General features: G+C 38.4%; 1 protein-coding gene across 2 annotated transcripts; it reads left to right on the top strand.

Moving 5' to 3' along the window:
- Positions 1-456: 456 nt before the first annotated feature.
- On the top strand, positions 457-17,436 carry map4k3b (mitogen-activated protein kinase kinase kinase kinase 3b). 2 transcript variants are annotated; one of them, XM_079833033.1, is made up of 32 exons: positions 457-709; positions 4,076-4,133; positions 4,457-4,547; positions 5,335-5,399; positions 5,487-5,542; positions 5,636-5,683; positions 6,021-6,063; positions 6,156-6,228; positions 6,348-6,479; positions 6,670-6,732; positions 7,002-7,083; positions 7,178-7,294; positions 7,671-7,749; positions 7,864-7,922; positions 8,007-8,047; positions 8,582-8,620; positions 10,161-10,215; positions 10,300-10,474; positions 11,131-11,201; positions 11,497-11,538; positions 11,720-11,804; positions 11,910-11,989; positions 13,224-13,284; positions 13,374-13,491; positions 13,618-13,676; positions 13,810-13,913; positions 14,000-14,171; positions 14,298-14,366; positions 15,349-15,441; positions 16,202-16,272; positions 16,714-16,769; positions 16,853-17,412. In XM_079833033.1, exons 1-32 carry the CDS (start codon positions 614-616, stop codon positions 16,938-16,940), a joined length of 2,541 nt encoding a protein of 846 aa, XP_079689159.1. In that variant the 5' UTR covers positions 457-613; the 3' UTR covers positions 16,941-17,412. The 2 variants fall into 2 exon arrangements, with proteins under 2 accessions (XP_079689159.1, XP_079689158.1); XM_079833032.1 differs by having other exon boundaries at positions 466-709; positions 10,300-10,573; positions 16,853-17,436.
- The last annotated feature ends 563 nt before the right edge of the window (positions 17,437-17,999 follow it).

Raw genomic sequence — 17,999 nt, 5'->3', positions numbered from 1 at the left:
TTAAGCTAATCCCAGACTAAAATGCATGTTTGATATGTTTTAATTGAAAGCAACTTTCACTGACACATCTTAAAATAGGTCAGTGTCATTGTTTTGTCTCAAGATGCGCACACCCCTAATTACTGGTTAAAGTTATTTAAGCTACTTAAATATCCTAATTGAACTAAGGCCTAATCCTGGTTTAATCTAAACCTTGTATGTGAGGCCAATATCTATTATAATTTAAAACTGTTATGTTTTGGTTTAAAAATAAGTTGATTGGAAAAATATGCTTGTGCTACCTTTCTTTAAATAAATAAAAATTTATTATTTGGTTAGATATTTGCTATCTACTAAAATAACTTTGATGCATTTTAAGCGTGGCTTACGTTTTCAAAATCTTTCTGGTTTGTTATATGCACAAATTTCTCTCCATCTTCAGTGCGTGTGCTGTGACACTTTGCGAGCGTGTCCGGCGCAATACGCATGCGCAGGAGGCCATGTTGTTGTAGTTCGGTGAGACTGGACCGTCATATCTCTCCGTTACTGAATGTCTCTGCGATCATCACCCCCCTCCCGTTTTTGACACCGGGGACACGTACATAAACCGGAGGCGCAAACGGTGACTTGCACAATGAATTTAAGCTTGGATCTGTCGCGCAGAAACCCACAGGAAGACTTTGAGCTGATCCAGAGGATCGGGAGCGGAACCTATGGAGATGTGTACAAGGTAGAGATCAACTGGGTATCACAAACTAGAAAGCTACCGACCTAGACTGCATTTTTGGGCATCACATACGTTTTCCAAACGGTCCGAATGCCCCTATGGTGCCCCAAAATGCTGTCTAGGTAGGCAGCTCACTAGGGATTAAGACGCAGCCACATAACTGACCAATGTAACCAGTGTAAGCGGGGACAACAGATGTGTGTTTATGCTGGACCACAGTATCTGTGTTTTGTAGCAATTTTGCGCCTCGCATATGGTGTAATAATATCCCGAAAGGCTCTAGAGAGCTTTGGCTCTAGAGATCTTTGTTTCCATAATGCACAGGGCCTAGCAGGTCTGTTTCACCCGAGAGAGCCAAAGCAGGGCTGTCAAACTCAAAGTCCTGCATCTCTTTATGTGACATAAACAAAGGCAAGAATAGACCAATATGCTGCAAAGAGACTGTGCAGTGACAGATGGTCACTACTAAGGGGTGTTGCAAGGTGTTTAGTATCTAAGGGGGAGGGCAAGTGCAATCATCTTCTTGAGAAACATTAAATGTGTCTGACTTCCTCTGGTGACAGGAAGTGGCTGAACTTTAAACTGCAAGTGTGTGAGTGTGTTTGCCCACAACTATGTCCATCCTGTTTGTTCGTAATTGTTCCCTCTTCCTGGTGTTTTACAGTGTGTGTGGGTTAGAGTGTGTGTTGGGTGTATGCCATGTAATTCATGCACGTTCACTCCAGAGCCTTGTAGGTGGAGAATGAATGGGTTCATCTGACATGTCTAAAATGTAGGACCAGAATAACAAAACCGTCAAGCAAAATAATAATAGAGAGCAGACGTGAAATTGGACTTCGGCTCTACCCAGTGGTGTGAAAATATGAGCGTTTCACAAATTCAGTTAACTTTCTATTAGTTGGTAATAAAATCTGGTTTATTATTGCAATGTAATTATTTGATTATGTATGTTCCTCCTACTTTTTACTAAAAACTATTTTAATAAAAAAGCATTCACAGCCCTGAGCTTATTTATTACAGAACAGTGAAATGCCTCACTGTGATTGGAGAGGCCCTGTGCAAGTGTGTGTGCGCATGTGAGAGTTATTTGATGTTCTCCTTGTCCTACTTATGACAGCCATCACAGCGCTGTGAACATCAACACACACATTTCAGCTGCCTCTGTTCCATATTACTTGGAATGCTGAATTAAATTCTGATAAAATGTTGGAAAATCTCCCCTTCTCTTTGTGTCTCTCTGATGACATCATCCTCACTTCTGTTTGGCAAACAGATGTCTCTCAGTTCAGTTTTATAGATGAGGCCTTTGTGTGTGTGTTTGTGCGTTAACTTGCGAGAGAACATGCAAAATACTGTGGATGTGTATTCTAGAAAATCCTGAAAAATATTTCTTTACTGATATACATTCAAAGCAAAAATTATTCAGACCAGATATCATTTTTTACTAGTGGGTGCAGGACACTATAGTTCATTTATAGGTAATTTATGTAATTGAGGATAGCAAAATAAAGTAAACTGTGAACTATTATACCCAAAAATTCTTCATACAGTGGACTACCAATAAAATTGATAAAACATATGGGACCAAAATTATTCAGACACTTTGACCTGACCATATTTTGCTTAAAATGTTACCTCAGTGATTTAGCATTAAGCTTGCTAGTAGAAGTAGAAACCCGGTTAGTATATTCCAATTATCATATTCCAATTACCCCCCCCCCCATGTCCCCCTGAGACGAGAGAATTATGCATTTTATTTCTGAAAAAAAAAATCCTCCGATGACACAAATATCGTCATTTTGCGTTATCAGAGGATTTTTTGGCCAGAGCCTAGAGACTACAGCCAGTATAAGGAACTGTTCCGCATGTTTTCAACCTGCCCACAGGGAGGTGGTATCTCACCCACAGAATGTAAATGCGCTTGGCTCGACCTCTGGCATTCATAACCACGGTGGGCAAGTGATAACCAGTAGCCGTGGCTTTGGAAGTGGCCTCGTTGGGCAGCGGAAGCAAGAGCATTCTGGGAGTTGTTGTCTTTCATCCAAATGAGGCAAAAATACATGTTCTGTCTTTTATCAGTCTAGAAGGCACCAAATTCAAAAATAATTTCACATTTCTAATAACATAAATTACATAAATAATTACATAAATAACCCAGTTTAAATACACATTCATCTTTCCAGTGCTGAAGTACCCCTTTAGGTGTTTTTTCTTTAATTGCTAATGTGACCTTTTACACCACAAAATTAAGCATTGCTTGGTAATTGGTTGACCTAAATTGGTATTACCTTTCTATCAAAGCTATCTGACATTATCACGGTGAATTTGTTCTGACACAGTTTTACTCTGAGTTCTTGTCATACTTTATTAAACTGTAATAATGTGAGAAAATGTTGAAGGTGTCTGAATACATTTTGGTTTGACTGTATATACACACTAGCGTTCAAATGTTTAGGGTCAGTAAGATTTTTTTTCTGTTTTTGAAAGAACTTTCTTATGCTCACTAAATTTGATAAACATTTATTTGCATTACATTTATTTATACATTTATTTGCATTTATTTGATAAACGGATTAACTTAAATGTTAAATAATATTCAAATTTTTCTATTTGAATATATTTTAAAATGTAATTTATTCCTGTTATGGCAAAGCTAAATTTGCAGCCGCCATTACTCCAGTCTTTAGTGTCACATGATCCTACAGAAATCATTTGAATAAGCTGATTTTGTGCTTAAGAAACATTTAATATGGTCAACCATGTTTTTTTGTTTACTAGTCTACATCAACCTTCTTATTGGATTGTAAACTATTTCTCTTCTCAAATATTCTTAAGTTATTTTATTTTCCAAAATAATGTATAATAATGTATAAAAATAAACATGTATAGTAGTTAATTTTAATAATTAAATACAATTATTAAATAGTATTTTCTGCTCTCAGCATTAGCCACTAGTTAAAATACTTTCTCCAATGCCAGCTTAATGTTCAGAGAGAACTATATGTATTCCAATTATGTGTTATTTTTTCCAAAATATCGCAACAACTTAGCTTTGAACATTGCTTTTTGTTTTTGCAGTCAACAGTAATCAACAAGTAGGACCGTCTGTATGTCCAAACGATGGTAGATGGGAGGACTAGTGGTGCAGAAATTGCAAACTTCTTTTGCAATCTTTAATTGTTGCAGCAGATTGATGTTTAAATGTGGGTCTGATCCATACAGCATGTATAATAATTATATCTAATGGATTTAATAATGAGTAGAGCAACTATAAGATCAGTGAGTTAGCATTTGGCATTAGCACTTGAATGTGTTATTGTACGCATGTTGGGCTTATGGAATCACAGCTCTAATGCTCTTCTTTTCCAGGCTCGTAATGTCAGCACTGGAGAACTGGCTGCTATCAAAGTCATCAAACTAGAACCAGGTAAGCCAGCGCTGCTGCACACACAGTGCTGTTTAACCACCGGTACTTAGTGCCCTATCACTATCCATCTATACTTCAATAGTTAAATATTACAAGTATGGTGTGTTCATGCATTGTAATGGTGTGAATGTGCATGCATTGCAAATACAGGCAGTGTGATCACTCAATTTTGAGCACAGAACTCAAAATGGAGTTTTCCATTCCATTCTGTTTTCATCAGTTTCAGTTTCCAACATGGAACTGTTTCCATGTTTCAGTTTGCAACATTGCTTCATTTTCCAACTTTTTTACTGAAGTATTTTGTGAATTGATTTGATTTGCAGGAGAGGACTTTGACGTGGTGCAGCAGGAGATTATTATGATGAAAGATTGTAAACACTCAAATATTGTTGCATATTTTGGCAGTTACCTCAGGTACATGTACACACATGCAATCAAACGCCCTTGTGTCTCTGGCTTCAATTAATATGTTTTATTCAGTGTATAATGTAATACAGGAGAATCTGGTTGTTCATTAAATGTCAGCAGTTTTTTTTTCTTTCCTTTTTGCAATTAACACTGTTATGTTTTACTAGCATTAAACTAACGTTCAAAAGTTTGGAGTCAGTGAGATTTGTTTTTTGTTTTTCCTGAAAGAATTGATTTGATTTGCAGGAGAGCACTTTGACGTGTACTTTGTTTTCAGCAAGGACACATTAATTTGATAAAAAAAATAAAGACATTTCTAATGTTACAAAAGATTTAAATTTCAAAGAATCCTAAAACCTGTTTCTTGAGCAGCAAATCAGCATATTAGAATAATTTCTGATGGATCACGTGACTGAAGACTGAATTAGACTGAAGACTAATTATGCTGAAAATTCAGCTTTGCCATCACAGGAATACATTAAATTTTAAAATAAATTACAATAGAAAACCGTTATTTAAAATATTTTGCAATATTCATATTTTTTTCTGTATTTTTGATAAAATGAGCATAAGATGAGCATAAGATACTTCTTTCAAAAACATAAAACAAATTGTACAGAGCCCAAACCTTTGAATGGTAGTGTATATTCTGTTTCTCTCTTTTTAATTGTTGATATTTTTCACTACCTGTTGAAGTACATGTCACAACCCAACATGCACCTCTTTTAAGCTGTTGAGGCCAGAAATGGTTTGACAAGACTTGATAATTGATGCCTTAATATCCCTGTTTCAGGAGAGATAAATTATGGATCAGCATGGAATACTGTGGTGGAGGCTCGCTCCAGGATATATACCATGGTAAATATTGTTACCAATTCCAAAACATTATAATGCATTTATCATCTTGAGCTGTTCTCTTATATACATGTATATCTTTGTCTTCAGTTACCGGGCCGTTGTCAGAATCCCAGATTGCATATGTATGTCGGGAGACCCTGCAGGTATATACACACATTTACTAATGTGTAAAAGTACTTATGTGTGACAATTTTGAATGATTAAATTGGTAATGTGGATTTTTTTGTTCATGTCAGGGTGTTTACTATCTCCATAACAAAGGCAAGATCCACAGAGATATAAAGGTACAAACTGGACTTTCAAATACAATTAAATCTCACTTTAAGGAATGGCCTTCTTCTCTGTGTTGACAATTATCACTCATGTCCTACTTGACGGATGTTATAATGCAAAAATAACAGATCAATTAAGTGTCTTTTTGGAAAATGCCATTCCTGACAACATGGAAATGTCAGGGAATTAAATTTTTTTTAAATCATGGACATTTTAAATTAATATTCAGTATTTGTTCAATTAATTGGTCAAACTTTTTCTCAAATTGGTCTAAATGATTCTGAATCAAATTAATAGGATTCGTTATCTTTCAAAATCGCTCACTGTGGCTCTACTCTTGTTTTGTAGGGCGCAAATATATTGTTGACGGACAATGGCTACGTTAAGCTAGGTAAAAAAAAAGTTATATGAATGACTTGGGAGTTTTTATTTAAGCATAACTATTGAATTCTTCTCTCACACCTTTCGTTTGTCTCTCTCCAGCTGATTTTGGAGTTTCGGCTCAGATATCAGCCACTTTAGCAAAGAGAAAGTCCTTCATCGGAACTCCATATTGGTATGTCAGTCCTATTTTGTCTCTTGTGTGATAGGATTCTATTTTTAAAAGACTGATTTTAGTCATTGCACTGTAGTCACATATATATCATTTCTTTCTTTATATGTCTTTCTCTGCAGGATGGCACCTGAGGTGGCCGCAGTCGAGAGGAAAGGGGGCTACAATCAGCTGTGTGATATTTGGGCCGTTGGCATCACAGCTATTGAGCTGGCAGAGTTGGAGCCGCCAATGTTCGACTTGCACCCCATGAGGTGTGTGTCCTATGTCTTCCATCATGAGCAGTTCATTGCTGCACAATGGGTGTCAGATTCTGCTAAATGATTGCATCATTTCACAGTTAATATATATTACACAGGACATATTTAGGATGTTGACACTAGCTTTCTCCCTCTTTTCCATGTTTGTCTTACTTTGGTCCTCTCTGTTGTGTTTCCCCTTTAGAGCACTCTTCCTAATGACCAAAAGCAGTTTCCAACCCCCTAAGCTGAAAGACAAAGTTAAGTGGTAAGTAAATTATTTAAAATATAACTCCTAACCAAAAGGTCATTCATCTAGAAAAGTATTCCTACTTCAAAAAAAGATGATTTATCGCTCAAAATCTAAATGAAGAGATATTTGCTTATTTCAATTCTAAGTTTGTTACTATAACGGCAAACTATTCAAATGTTAGTTACATTTTTTTCATTGTTTTCTGTGGTAAACAACACAAATGTAGTCAATAGAGCTTTTCTTTACGTTTGAAAAACTCTTCTGGTTTGCTTTGGTTCATGAAGGACAAATAATTTCCATCACTTTGTGAAAATGGCTTTGACCAAAAATCCCAAGAAGAGACCAACGGCTGACAGAATACTGCAGGTAATCTGCCCTTCCTTTAGAGAACATATATGATTGCCTCCATTGAGCCACCATTGCTCAATAATGTTTCATTGCATCACTTCAATTTTTGCAGCACCCGTTTGTTACTCAGCCGCTTAGCCGGACTCTTGCCATTGAGCTACTGGACAAAGCCAACAACCCTGACCACAGCACACACAGTGATGCAGAAGAGGATGACCTTGACCCAGAGGTAACTCCATATATTTGACTTTTTCTTTACACTTTAACCAGTGGGAAACCATGTTAGGGTTTTAAACTGAGATGAACTGATTTTTGAATTGGTTGTTTCTTTAGATGTAGATCCTAAGTGAGGGCAGACAGTTGGCTCTGCCAGCTGCCAGGTACAAGTGTGTCCAGTTACCAATGCTGCAGTGTGCATATGCGATTGTGTGTGTATATGACCGCATGTGAGTTTATTGGTATTAACACGTAACGGCAGTGGCTTGCGGTGTTGTCTTGAGGAAAGATTAGGGTCTTGTAACGGATATTCAGAAAAGGTGTGCATACAACTAAGCCTTTTTAGCTTTCAAGATTTAAAACTTTACTTGTGGTTTCTTTGTTTGCAGTCTCCCGTGTCTGTTCCACATCGAATCCGCTCAGCTAGCAGGAGCTCACGTGATGGAAAGACTCTGTCTGAGATTAACTGTAAGTCATGTGTCAAGCAGCCCTCGACTCACTGAACTGAAATAAACACAAGAATTATCAGAATACTTATAAGCACAAAAAGAAATCTGAAGTCTGTGTGTGGCCCTCTTCCAGTTGATAAGGTGAAGTTCGATCCACCTCTGAGGAAGGAGACCGAACCGCATCATGAGATGGTTTGTGACACTCTGTCATTGATTTATTGTCATTTAGTCCGTTTGTTTGAATGACTTGTCTGACTGTCTTTTTGATTCATGTAGGATCTGCCATTAGAGCCCCAAAGCATTCTGGGAAATAACAAGTGAGTGTTTTATTCTTTGTTTGTGAGTAAAAAATGTATAAATTAATAAGAAATAGTCTTAGACTTATCGACCTCATTGATCAACTAGTCAGTTGATAGAAGACTAGTCTAAACCCTTCCCTAGATTAAAATGGCAAAACTGAAATTGAATTAATAAAGAATTGTCTAAAACTAGTTTACCTGACTAATCAAATTGTTGGTTGTTGGATTACTAGTGGACTATGCATCCATTGTGACCAATCCCTAATTTAAAAAACAAAATCGAAATTAGAAATGTCTAAAACTAGCCGGTCTCGATAATCAGTTGTTGGTCAACTAGTCTTCCATCATGACTCATCTATAGTTTCAAAACTAAAAATAAAGAAAGAAATTAGAGAAAGATAACCTGTCGACCTCACTAATCAACTAGTTTTGTTGTTGGATGACTAGTTGACTAGTCGCTCGTCAATTTGGTGTTGCAACCCATCCCAAGTTTATACTAATATGTTTGTGTACATATATAACAAGTTCTCTCTTTTATTCATTATTTTTCAGGAGTCTGTTAAAATCTGTAGCTGAGGAGCTCAATCAAAGGTACAGCCCCTCCCACTGTCACTTTTGATTTGTCAGCCAACCTGCTATGCAAATTAATCACCTCTGCAGTCTCATCTCCTCTGCTTGGCACTGAGAAGCTCTTACTGCTGAGAGTGTGTGTGTGCGTTCTCTGCATTCTTCTCTGGCTGCTATACCTTCTTAGCCTCACCCTCTTCATCTCTCTCAGGGGTCATGTGACACATTTAGAGGATGAGGAGGAGGATGAAGGTGATGATTTGCAGTAAGTGAGAGGAAGATGTAATGTGAGATGTGTATCGTTCAAAAACACCTGTGATCATCCGTGATTTCCTGTCTGTGTTCCCGGATGTGAGATTGATGGATGTGCTTGGTTTGTTTTGTAGTGTGTCTGGTTTGAAGTTGCTTGCTGGTGCACAAATGCATGATCCTTGTGAAAATATGCATTTGTGTTTGCTTTTATGAATTTATGAGTTTATGGTTAGCTACGACCATATTAAGTATGTATTTTGCTTTATTAGATGGTTGGACGTATTAATGTTTAATGGGATATTGCAATTTGTCAGTGCACATAATTTATTTTTGTCATGAGCTTTCATAATCATTACTCAAAAACATTGATTTGCCCTTCCCCTGGCAACAAAAACGACAACAATCCAATCAATTCCTGATGGACAAAATCAAGTCAAATCAAGTCCTCATTTGAAAAGCTGTTTAACTCTAATATACGTCACAATTTCTGTTTCATGCCTACTTCAATACAATTGCATATACTATTACTTTTCTACACTATAAGAGTTAAAATTTTTGTCTGCCAGACGATAAAATGGGCAAAAAAAATCCCATAGATTTACTTTGAAGGAGGAAGCCGGGTATCGTAAAAAGATTTAGGACTGGATTTTATTTGAATGTAAGCAACCACATATCGATCACTTAGAACACCCTAACAAGCACCTAACATAGCAACACCCTGGCAACCACAAGAACACCCTAGCATTGTGGCGATTAGTTTTGCTGGGACAAGCACCACTCACATTTTCTACTCACAAAATCTAGTTATAAAAATCTATTACAGTGAATGAATTATTGTGTATGTTTTGTGTTGAATCTGATTAGTGTTTCAGTCATGGAATTTGATCAGACATTTGTTTTGGTTTGTTTAATAAGTTGTTGATGAGCACAAGACATGCAGAAACACTTTTATTTTCAGTCATGTTGAATGATTGAAGCTGAGGACAATTCCACATTGTGTTAGAGTAAACTCTAAGAAGTTAATAATATTCCCAACCTCTGCTCTGGATTAGGTAGATTAGACTTGAGCATATTTAGCACTATTTTTGTGTGTCTTGTGTCCACATGACCATTCTTGCTTGCCGGTAATAATTCTTTACTGTTTTTGACGTTGTACATGGTCTCTTTCTTCATCTGATTGTATCCCTGTATGCGTTTCCACTGTCAAAAGAAACTGTGCCATTGGTCCTTGCGTCCTTTTGTGTTACCACGTCTTGATTGGCAGTGTGACTATAAATCATTACAATATGCTCTTGTGCGTCTATGCCTACAGCTGTAACTCCACTTCAACCATGAGACCTAAAGTACCACCTCCTTTGCCACCCAAGGTAAAAGATACACATACACTTCTCTGTCTCACAGACTTTTGACTGAATGTGTAACTCATACGCTTTCTCTTTATTACTTCTTAGCCGAAGCTTCTGTCTCCTGCACAGAGCAGTACCGCCTCAGAGGACAATACCGGAGAAGGGACCATTAAACGTTGTCCAGCTTCTGCAAGCTCCACCCCTCATGTTCGGCCTGCTTCCTGTGTGCCCCCCAGACCGCCACCTCCTCGCCTGCCCCCACACAGGCGTAGTAGTCTAGGTAACAAACCATCTGAACTCGTTCAGACAGAGCCAGCAGGGGATGATGGGATTTATAGGTTCTGGGAATGGCTTCATGCAGAACAACAAGAACTACAAAGTAAGCTAAGCACCGCCCACTTGAGCGTGCTCTCTTGTGATTGGTAGACAGCCATGCCAGTCTTCCTCTGTTCCTTGTGCTTTTGAATACTGACATTTTGGCATTAGTTCAGTCCCACAACATAGATAGCTGTAGCTTTACTGTAGTTTAGTTGAGAGCTACTTAGTGTGGCCTAGTAGTTAGAATGTGTTGTTTTACAATTCATTAACAATTAACTTAATGAATTATGCAAATAAGGTAACAAACATGCCCATGCTGTATCAGCTCTTTAAAATGAAGAAAGTGTTTGACTAAATCGTGCATCTGGATAAATGCCCAGTTATGATTCTCTTCACCATTATTTGATCATTTGATGAATTACCACTGCATTAATAGAAAATGTACACAAATTGCTTTCTGCAGGCAGTAACAGTGCAACCAAAAACAGCCAAATAGCTATGTTTTTCAAATAGACGCCCGTCTGTATTGAGCCTAATTTACATAGGTGTGTCTTTGTTAATTGGAAGTGATTTCAGTTTTCAAAGGACAGATGATACAATGTGAGTGTTTATGTGCAGGTAATGGAGTTTCTGTTCAGGAGAATGGAGATAAAGAAAAACTGGCCTCCCTTCCCTCATCTAGTCTAAAGGTATGATTCATCTCCTTGTGGTTATTTTGATTAACTTTTATGTTTTTTAATATATAAAATGTTCCTTTTTATTTAATGTTTCCTAATTTTATTCAAAAAAATAACATAGAAATTCATCAAAATGGTTCAGATGCCCAGTAAGGGAGATGTCTCTGCCTCTTTCATTATGTTGTTGTTATAATTAGGGTTGTTCCGATTCCCTGATTAAACAAGGAAAAACTATTTAATAAATCATATGCTGCTCTAATAAACCGTGATGGCATCTTACAGATTTTATCTCTTTCTCTATTTGTAGCTTCCGTTTTGTAATGGCCTCCCACCAACCCCTAAAGTACATGTGAGTCATCCAGCTCTCCCTCTTTCTGTTACTTTATCTTGCTATATCTTTTTCATACACACTATAAGACACTGAAAATATCGACACACCTGTATGAAAAACAGATATCATAGTAACTACATTTGGACCATTCAAACTCAGCTCTGTTGCCATGATGTTGATCTTTCTTTCTGCTCTGCAGATGGGAGCTTGTTTCTCTAAAGTGTTTAATGGCTGTCCCCTGAAGATTCACTGTGCCTGCTCTTGGATAAACCCAAACACCAGGGGTGAGAAACAGCACAGGCAGAGCTCAGGCATTCTCAAATCAAATGCTTCTTACATAATTATGGTTCTTGTCAGTTTTATGAGATTCTCTTGTGACTCATTTTCAGATGAGTATTTGATTTTTGGTGCAGAGGAAGGAATTTATACCCTCAATCTGAATGAAATTCATGAGAGCTCCATGGAACAGGTCAGGAATAACTTTGACGGGCAAAATAGCTAAACATGTTTTTGCATTTAGCACTTTGAATATATATATATATTATACACCAATGAGCCAAAACATTATACTGTTGGTCCTCATGTGTGGCCAAAACAGCGCAGACTCGCCAAGGCATGGACTCTACAAGACCCCTGAAGGTGTCTTGTGGTATCTGGCACCAAGACCTTAGCAGCAGATCCTTCAAGTCCTGTAGGATCCAAGGTGGAGCCGCCATGGATTGAACTTGTTGGTCCAGCACATCCCACACATGGATTGAGATCTGGGAAATTTGGAGGCCAGGGCAACACCTTGAACTCTTCATCAGGTTTCTCAAACCATTCCTGAACAATGTGTGCTGTGTGACCATTTCCACCAGGGAACACCACTTTGATGAAAGGGTGTACTTGGTCTGCAAAAATGTTTAGGTAGGTGGTATCAAATTTAGTCCACATGAATGGTGGAGCCAGGGTTTCCCAGCAGAACATTGCCAAGAGCATTACCAACCCCCCAACACGCTTCTTGTCGTCCCACAGTGCATCCTGGTGCTATCACTTCCCCAGGTAATCGCTGCACACGTACACGGCCGTCCACGTGATGTAAAAGAAAATTGGACCCATCGGACCAGGCAACCTTCTTCCACTGCTCCAAGGACCAGTTCCAACGCTCGTGTGCCCATTGAAGGCGCTTTCGACAGTGGACAGGCGTCATCACAGGCACTCTGATTGATCTGCGGCTACGCAACCCCATATGCAGCAGAATGTGATGCACTGTATGTTGTGACACATTCCTTCCATAACCATCATTACAATTTTGTGCCGTAGTAGACCTTCTGTTGGCTCAGACCAGACGGGATAGCCTTTGTTGTCCTTGTGCATTGATGAGCCTTGGGCGCCCAACACCCTGTCGTCGGTTTGTGGTTTGTCCCTCCTCGGACCACTGTTGGTAAATACTCACCACTGCTGACCGGAAGCAAACCATAAACCTTGCCGTTTCAGAGATACTCTGACCCAGTCGAGTTGCCATAACAATTTGGCCCTTATCAAAGTCCCTCAGCTCTTAATTCCTACCCATTTCTCCTGCATCAAGCATGTTTGTTACCATTACGAGAACTGATTGTCATAATGTTTTGGCTCATCAGTGTAATATATATGTGTGTGTGTGTGTGTGTGTGTGTGTGTATGTATATATGATTTTTTTTTTTTTTTCATTGAATCACATGCAGCTGGTTCCACGGAGGTGCACATGGGTGTATGTAATGAACAACTGGCTACTTTCTATATCAGGTGAGATAAAATCAATAAGGAAAGGATATTTTAATGCTTTAGCTTTATCATAATGTAATTCTATGCACGTGTGTGTGTGTGTTCCACAGGTAAAGCATCTCAGCTGTACTCTTACAACCTGACGGGCCTCTTTGAGCAAGCTCGACAGATGCAGAAGTTACCTGTTGCCATACCAACACATAAACTCCCTGACAAAATCATCCCACGGTATGATTCAGACTAATCTAAAACAATTTATTCTGTTATATTTCATATTTTCATTCAAGTGAAATGCACATCCTATTCAATTTCACCATTTTGCATTTTAGTCATGGTGTAATGCCTTTCTTTCAGAAAGTTTACCGTGTCCAATAAAATACCAGATACAAGGGGTTGTCAGAAATGCTGTGTAGGTCAGTATAGATGCATTCTTATGTTCTGTGTTGAAATGCCTACCAAATTGTATGATCAGAACACTGCACATTTGTTAGGATTTGCACATAAATAGTAAATATTCTCAACATGCTTTTGTATTTGTATGTATAGTGCGAAACCCATACACAGGTCATAAGTACTTATGTGGAGCTTTCCAGTCCAGCGTAATGCTGTTGGAATGGGTGGAAGCCATGCAGCGCTTCATGCTGATAAAGGTAAGTGAGATGTTGTGAAACACAATTCCAATCTATCTATACATCTACAGTATCTAGTATAATCCTGTGTGTTTGTGTCTGTCCAGAGCATAGACCTCACCCTGCCGTGTCCATTAGAAGTCTTTGAGATGTTGGTGGTTCCTGAGCAGCATTATCCAGTGGTTTGTGTGGCAGTCAGTAAAGGAAGCCACCCTGATCAGGTGGTCACATTTGGCACCGTTGATCCCAATGCTGCCACCCCCGCGTTCACAGAGTCAGGTCAGTATCACAGAGTCTCACTGTGTTCAAATCTTAATCAGATTTTGGTTTGGATTGCTAAAACAAAATGTTTGGAGCTTTTAGACTGTTGCTTGTATGAACCCTTGTTGTGTTATGTGTTTCCAGAAACACCTCAGACATGTGTCATTCATGTAACTCAGCTGGAGAGAGACACAGTCCTTGTGTGCTTAGATCGTAAGTAAATAAAATATATTTATTTTTATTATAATGAATAATATAATATTTATGGAAAAAAATTATATTTAAAATAATATTCAATTTAAATATAAGAGCAATAATAATGAAATGCATATTATTTACATTTTGTAATATGTATATATTTATATACAACAATTAATATTATTTGGAAGACTTGATTTTACTAATTATAATTGTTTTATAAAAGCAACTGTGTGTTAAAGGTAAGGGATAGTTTTAGGCACAGTGTGGGTTAAAATCACTTACATTAACCTGATATAGAGTGGTGCAGGTATGATGTCACTTTGTAAGCCAAAACGTGGAGTTAGCATTTTACCACTTCCGGTGCCATCGTCCCAAAGTCAATGGGTTTTTTGAATGGGTTTTTGGTTAAATGGCTGAAATAAGGTTTGTGGTGAACACAAGATACTTTCACGTTTATTCTACAACATAAAATACATCAGTATTACCCCACTCGTGATTTTTTTAAGCCGTTATATGTCTTGAAAAAGGCAGTTGCTAACAACTGGCTAAATGGGACTACAGAGGCACCGTGGGACCGTGGTTAATAGCCTGTTAATAGCCTACCTTCAGCTTTTTACTTCTAGTGACTGCATTTAGGCTTCAGAATTCATAAAAGTTGTCTATAAATTGTTGATCACAGAGCTTGTTTTTTGCTCAAATCTGAAAGCCTTTGGAAAACTCCTATTGGGTTTTTGTCGAGGGAACCAGTGTGATGCTAAATGCCAGTTGGCCTACAAAGTGATGTCATACCTGCACCACTCTAATGCCTCCTGTTGAAGTTATCATGGTTGCTGAATTCACACAGGATTTATTTCGAAATTTGCCAGCACCTGTAGCACAGATTCATGTTCAAACAAGCATTTGCACAGGATCTTGATTTTTTCTTCTTCTCCATCCATCAGTTCCATCTCTGGGAAGTCATCACTGCATTATAATTTGTTTCTATGTTTTGCAGGGTGTATAAAGTTGGTGAATTTACAGGGCAGGTTAAAATCCAACCGGAAGTTGTCAACTGAGCTTACGTTTAACTTCCAGATTGAGGCAATAGGTAAGAACTAAATTAAGTTTTAAATTAAGTTAAAGGTGCACTATGTAAAAAAATATCCAAAAACCACTAGGCCAGTGTTATATATTTTGTTCAGTTAAGTACTTAAAATATTCCAAATGTTTCCAACTATTTGTAAATCGTGAGAAATTGCTATTTTAACCAAGGAACCGGGACGTGTGTCAATTGCGTCATATCTGCGTTACTCTCGGTTTCCGGTTTTATTTTGCAGAAACGCTTTACTCTCACTGCAGTGTGAACAAGTGTCATAGCAGCCACCGAGCGAACGCACAGAGTAACGTCATAATATCATTTTCAACACACTCAGATGTGTCTAATATGATAAACAGAGCTGCGTTACCTCATACTCATTAGTGGAAAACCGGAAGTGGCGCCGGCGCCTGTATCATAATAAAAGTCCCGCCGCTCTTCTCATTAACAATCGCTCCAGCGGCCTTGCTCAGCTCCACAACACTCGGTCCTGCTCTGCTTCATACTACAGTAACGTAAATAATCGGATCCATAAACATGATTTCTGCCCGAGTCCTATCCCGATTCTTTTCCACCAGCTGTGAGGTGAAGACCACATGTCCCAAGATTCTGCGCTCAAACCTGGCGTCATCAAACTATGCCTTTGTTTTGAACAGGCGACCTCTAGTGGACGGAAAAGTTACATAGTGCACCTTTAAATTAAATCAAGACTGAGGGGAGAATTCATTGTGTGCTTTGATTAATAATTTTAATTAATTTGTCTTTTTTCAAGTCTGTCTGCAAGACAGTGTTTTGGCGTTCTGGAAGCATGGAATGCAAGGGCGAAGCTTTAAAAACAGTGAGGTATGGTATGCCTGTGAATTTTTTACTTAGTGGTTCTCAAATAGTTTTGCTTCAGGGCACAGATTTTACAGCTGTCATCAAGTGGCTCCCAAAACATACAACAGTGATTTTGATGGTGCTCACAGCATCGTGACCCACCAGTTGAGAAGCAGTGAACTAGATTATACATTCATAGCTGGTAACTAGTGCTCTTAGCTTTAAGGTGCAGTCACAACGTGGAGAGATTCATGAAGCACTAGGTCGCTATCAAACCAAACAGCTTTTTGTTGGTCAATGTGGCAAATTCACGTAGACCAACTTGTACATGAACCTGCATGCGAAACGCAGATTCATATTGCAATAAACTGGATTTTGGCCACAAATTTTCACAGGGCAACGGTAAATGTGACCGTACCTTTAGACAATATGTGTGTAGTTTGTAACTGATGTCCTCTGCTTTAGATTACTCAGGAGATCGCTGATAACTCGCGAATCTACAGGCTGCTGGGTGCAGACAGGTGAGAGCTCACCAACACATACACGATACCACAGCAGAGCCACATTCAGCATGGTCTCATTAACATTTCTCTGTCTTTTTCAGAGTGGTGGTGTTGGAAAGCAAACCGACGGAAGACCCCGCGGCTCAAAGTAATCTGTACATCCTCGCAGGCCACGAGAACAGCTTCTGAAAAAACACTGCCTTAACACACACAAAATAATGCACGCAACGAAGTTCATATTCCTGAGACTTATAAACCTCATTTTCATTTATGAACTACGGAACACAACACTACAGAAAAACGTACACAAAGATAGCTGAAATAAAACACTACAGATTTTTGGTTCAGTATGATACCAGCCCCTGGAACCTCGTACTGATACAAAATCGATACCTTAGTACAATGGTGTGTTCACGCCATGTCATAATTACCGTAATTACATCCTCGTAGAATTAGTAATTAGTCGATAATTCCCAGATGTATACAGCTTCAATTAGTCACATGTTGTCATCTCTCAAAATTACGGTAAAAGGCTTTCTCATCACATCCGCTTGTCGGAGAAAGTGAACTGACATGGACTTTTTTAAAGTAATCAGCTAACCTAGCAAGTTATTTTTATTGGTGGTGGTTAATTCGATTTTAATATCCGAATGTTAGTGAGAAGAAAAATAAAAACATCTTTAGATAACAATGTGCTTATGCGATGGACATTGGTTATGCTCATCTTTGCTCGCTCTTTTGAAAGCATCTTCATTAAAGCCGCTCTATATTTAATGAAGCACATACAAAAGACCTGAAACGGAAGCGATGCAATCTGTGTTACAGAATACGGAAATTTGTTGCGCACAACCCCCATTACGACATGGTGTGAACGCAGCACACTCAGACATAGGTAGACTGTTTAATATGCGTTATATATTCACATAGCATGTAACGGTTAAGATGAACAAATCCAGTAATCCTAAATTAAATTCCAATTATACATGAAATCTTTGGTATAGTACCATTTAAAATTTTAAGATTTAAAGGAACACGCCAAATTTTTGGGACTTCAGCTTATTCACCGTATCCCCCAGAGTTAGATAAGTCCATGCATACCATTCTCATCTCCGTGCGTGCCATAACTCTGTCTGACACACACACCGCAAGCGCAATGATATTACGCAGTGCCTGAAAATAGTCCCCAGCACGCTCTCTGTGCCAGCAGGTTGCCACGTTGGTTATGTTGACGGAAGTTAGCCTATTTTC

The sequence above is a fragment of the Gobio gobio genome, assembly GCF_949357685.1.
Source record: "Gobio gobio genome assembly, chromosome: 13".
NCBI lineage: Eukaryota > Metazoa > Chordata > Actinopteri > Cypriniformes > Gobionidae > Gobio > Gobio gobio.
Note: the sequence above shows the minus strand (reverse complement) of the source record. Positions and strands in the feature narration are given on the sequence as shown.

What these genes read in the sequence shown, in the direction of transcription:
- map4k3b (XM_079833032.1), top strand. Translation starts at nt 614, where the DNA reads ATGAATTTAAGCTTGGATCTGTCGCGCAGAAACCCACAGGAAGACTTT. An exon ending in AGGATGACCTTGACCCAGAG is followed by an intron (nt 7,295 to 7,670) that starts GTAACTCCATAT and finishes CTTTGTTTGCAG; the next exon opens with TCTCCCGTGTCTGTTCCACA. An exon ending in GATAAACCCAAACACCAGGG is followed by an intron (nt 11,805 to 11,909) that starts GTGAGAAACAGC and finishes ACTCATTTTCAG; the next exon opens with ATGAGTATTTGATTTTTGGT.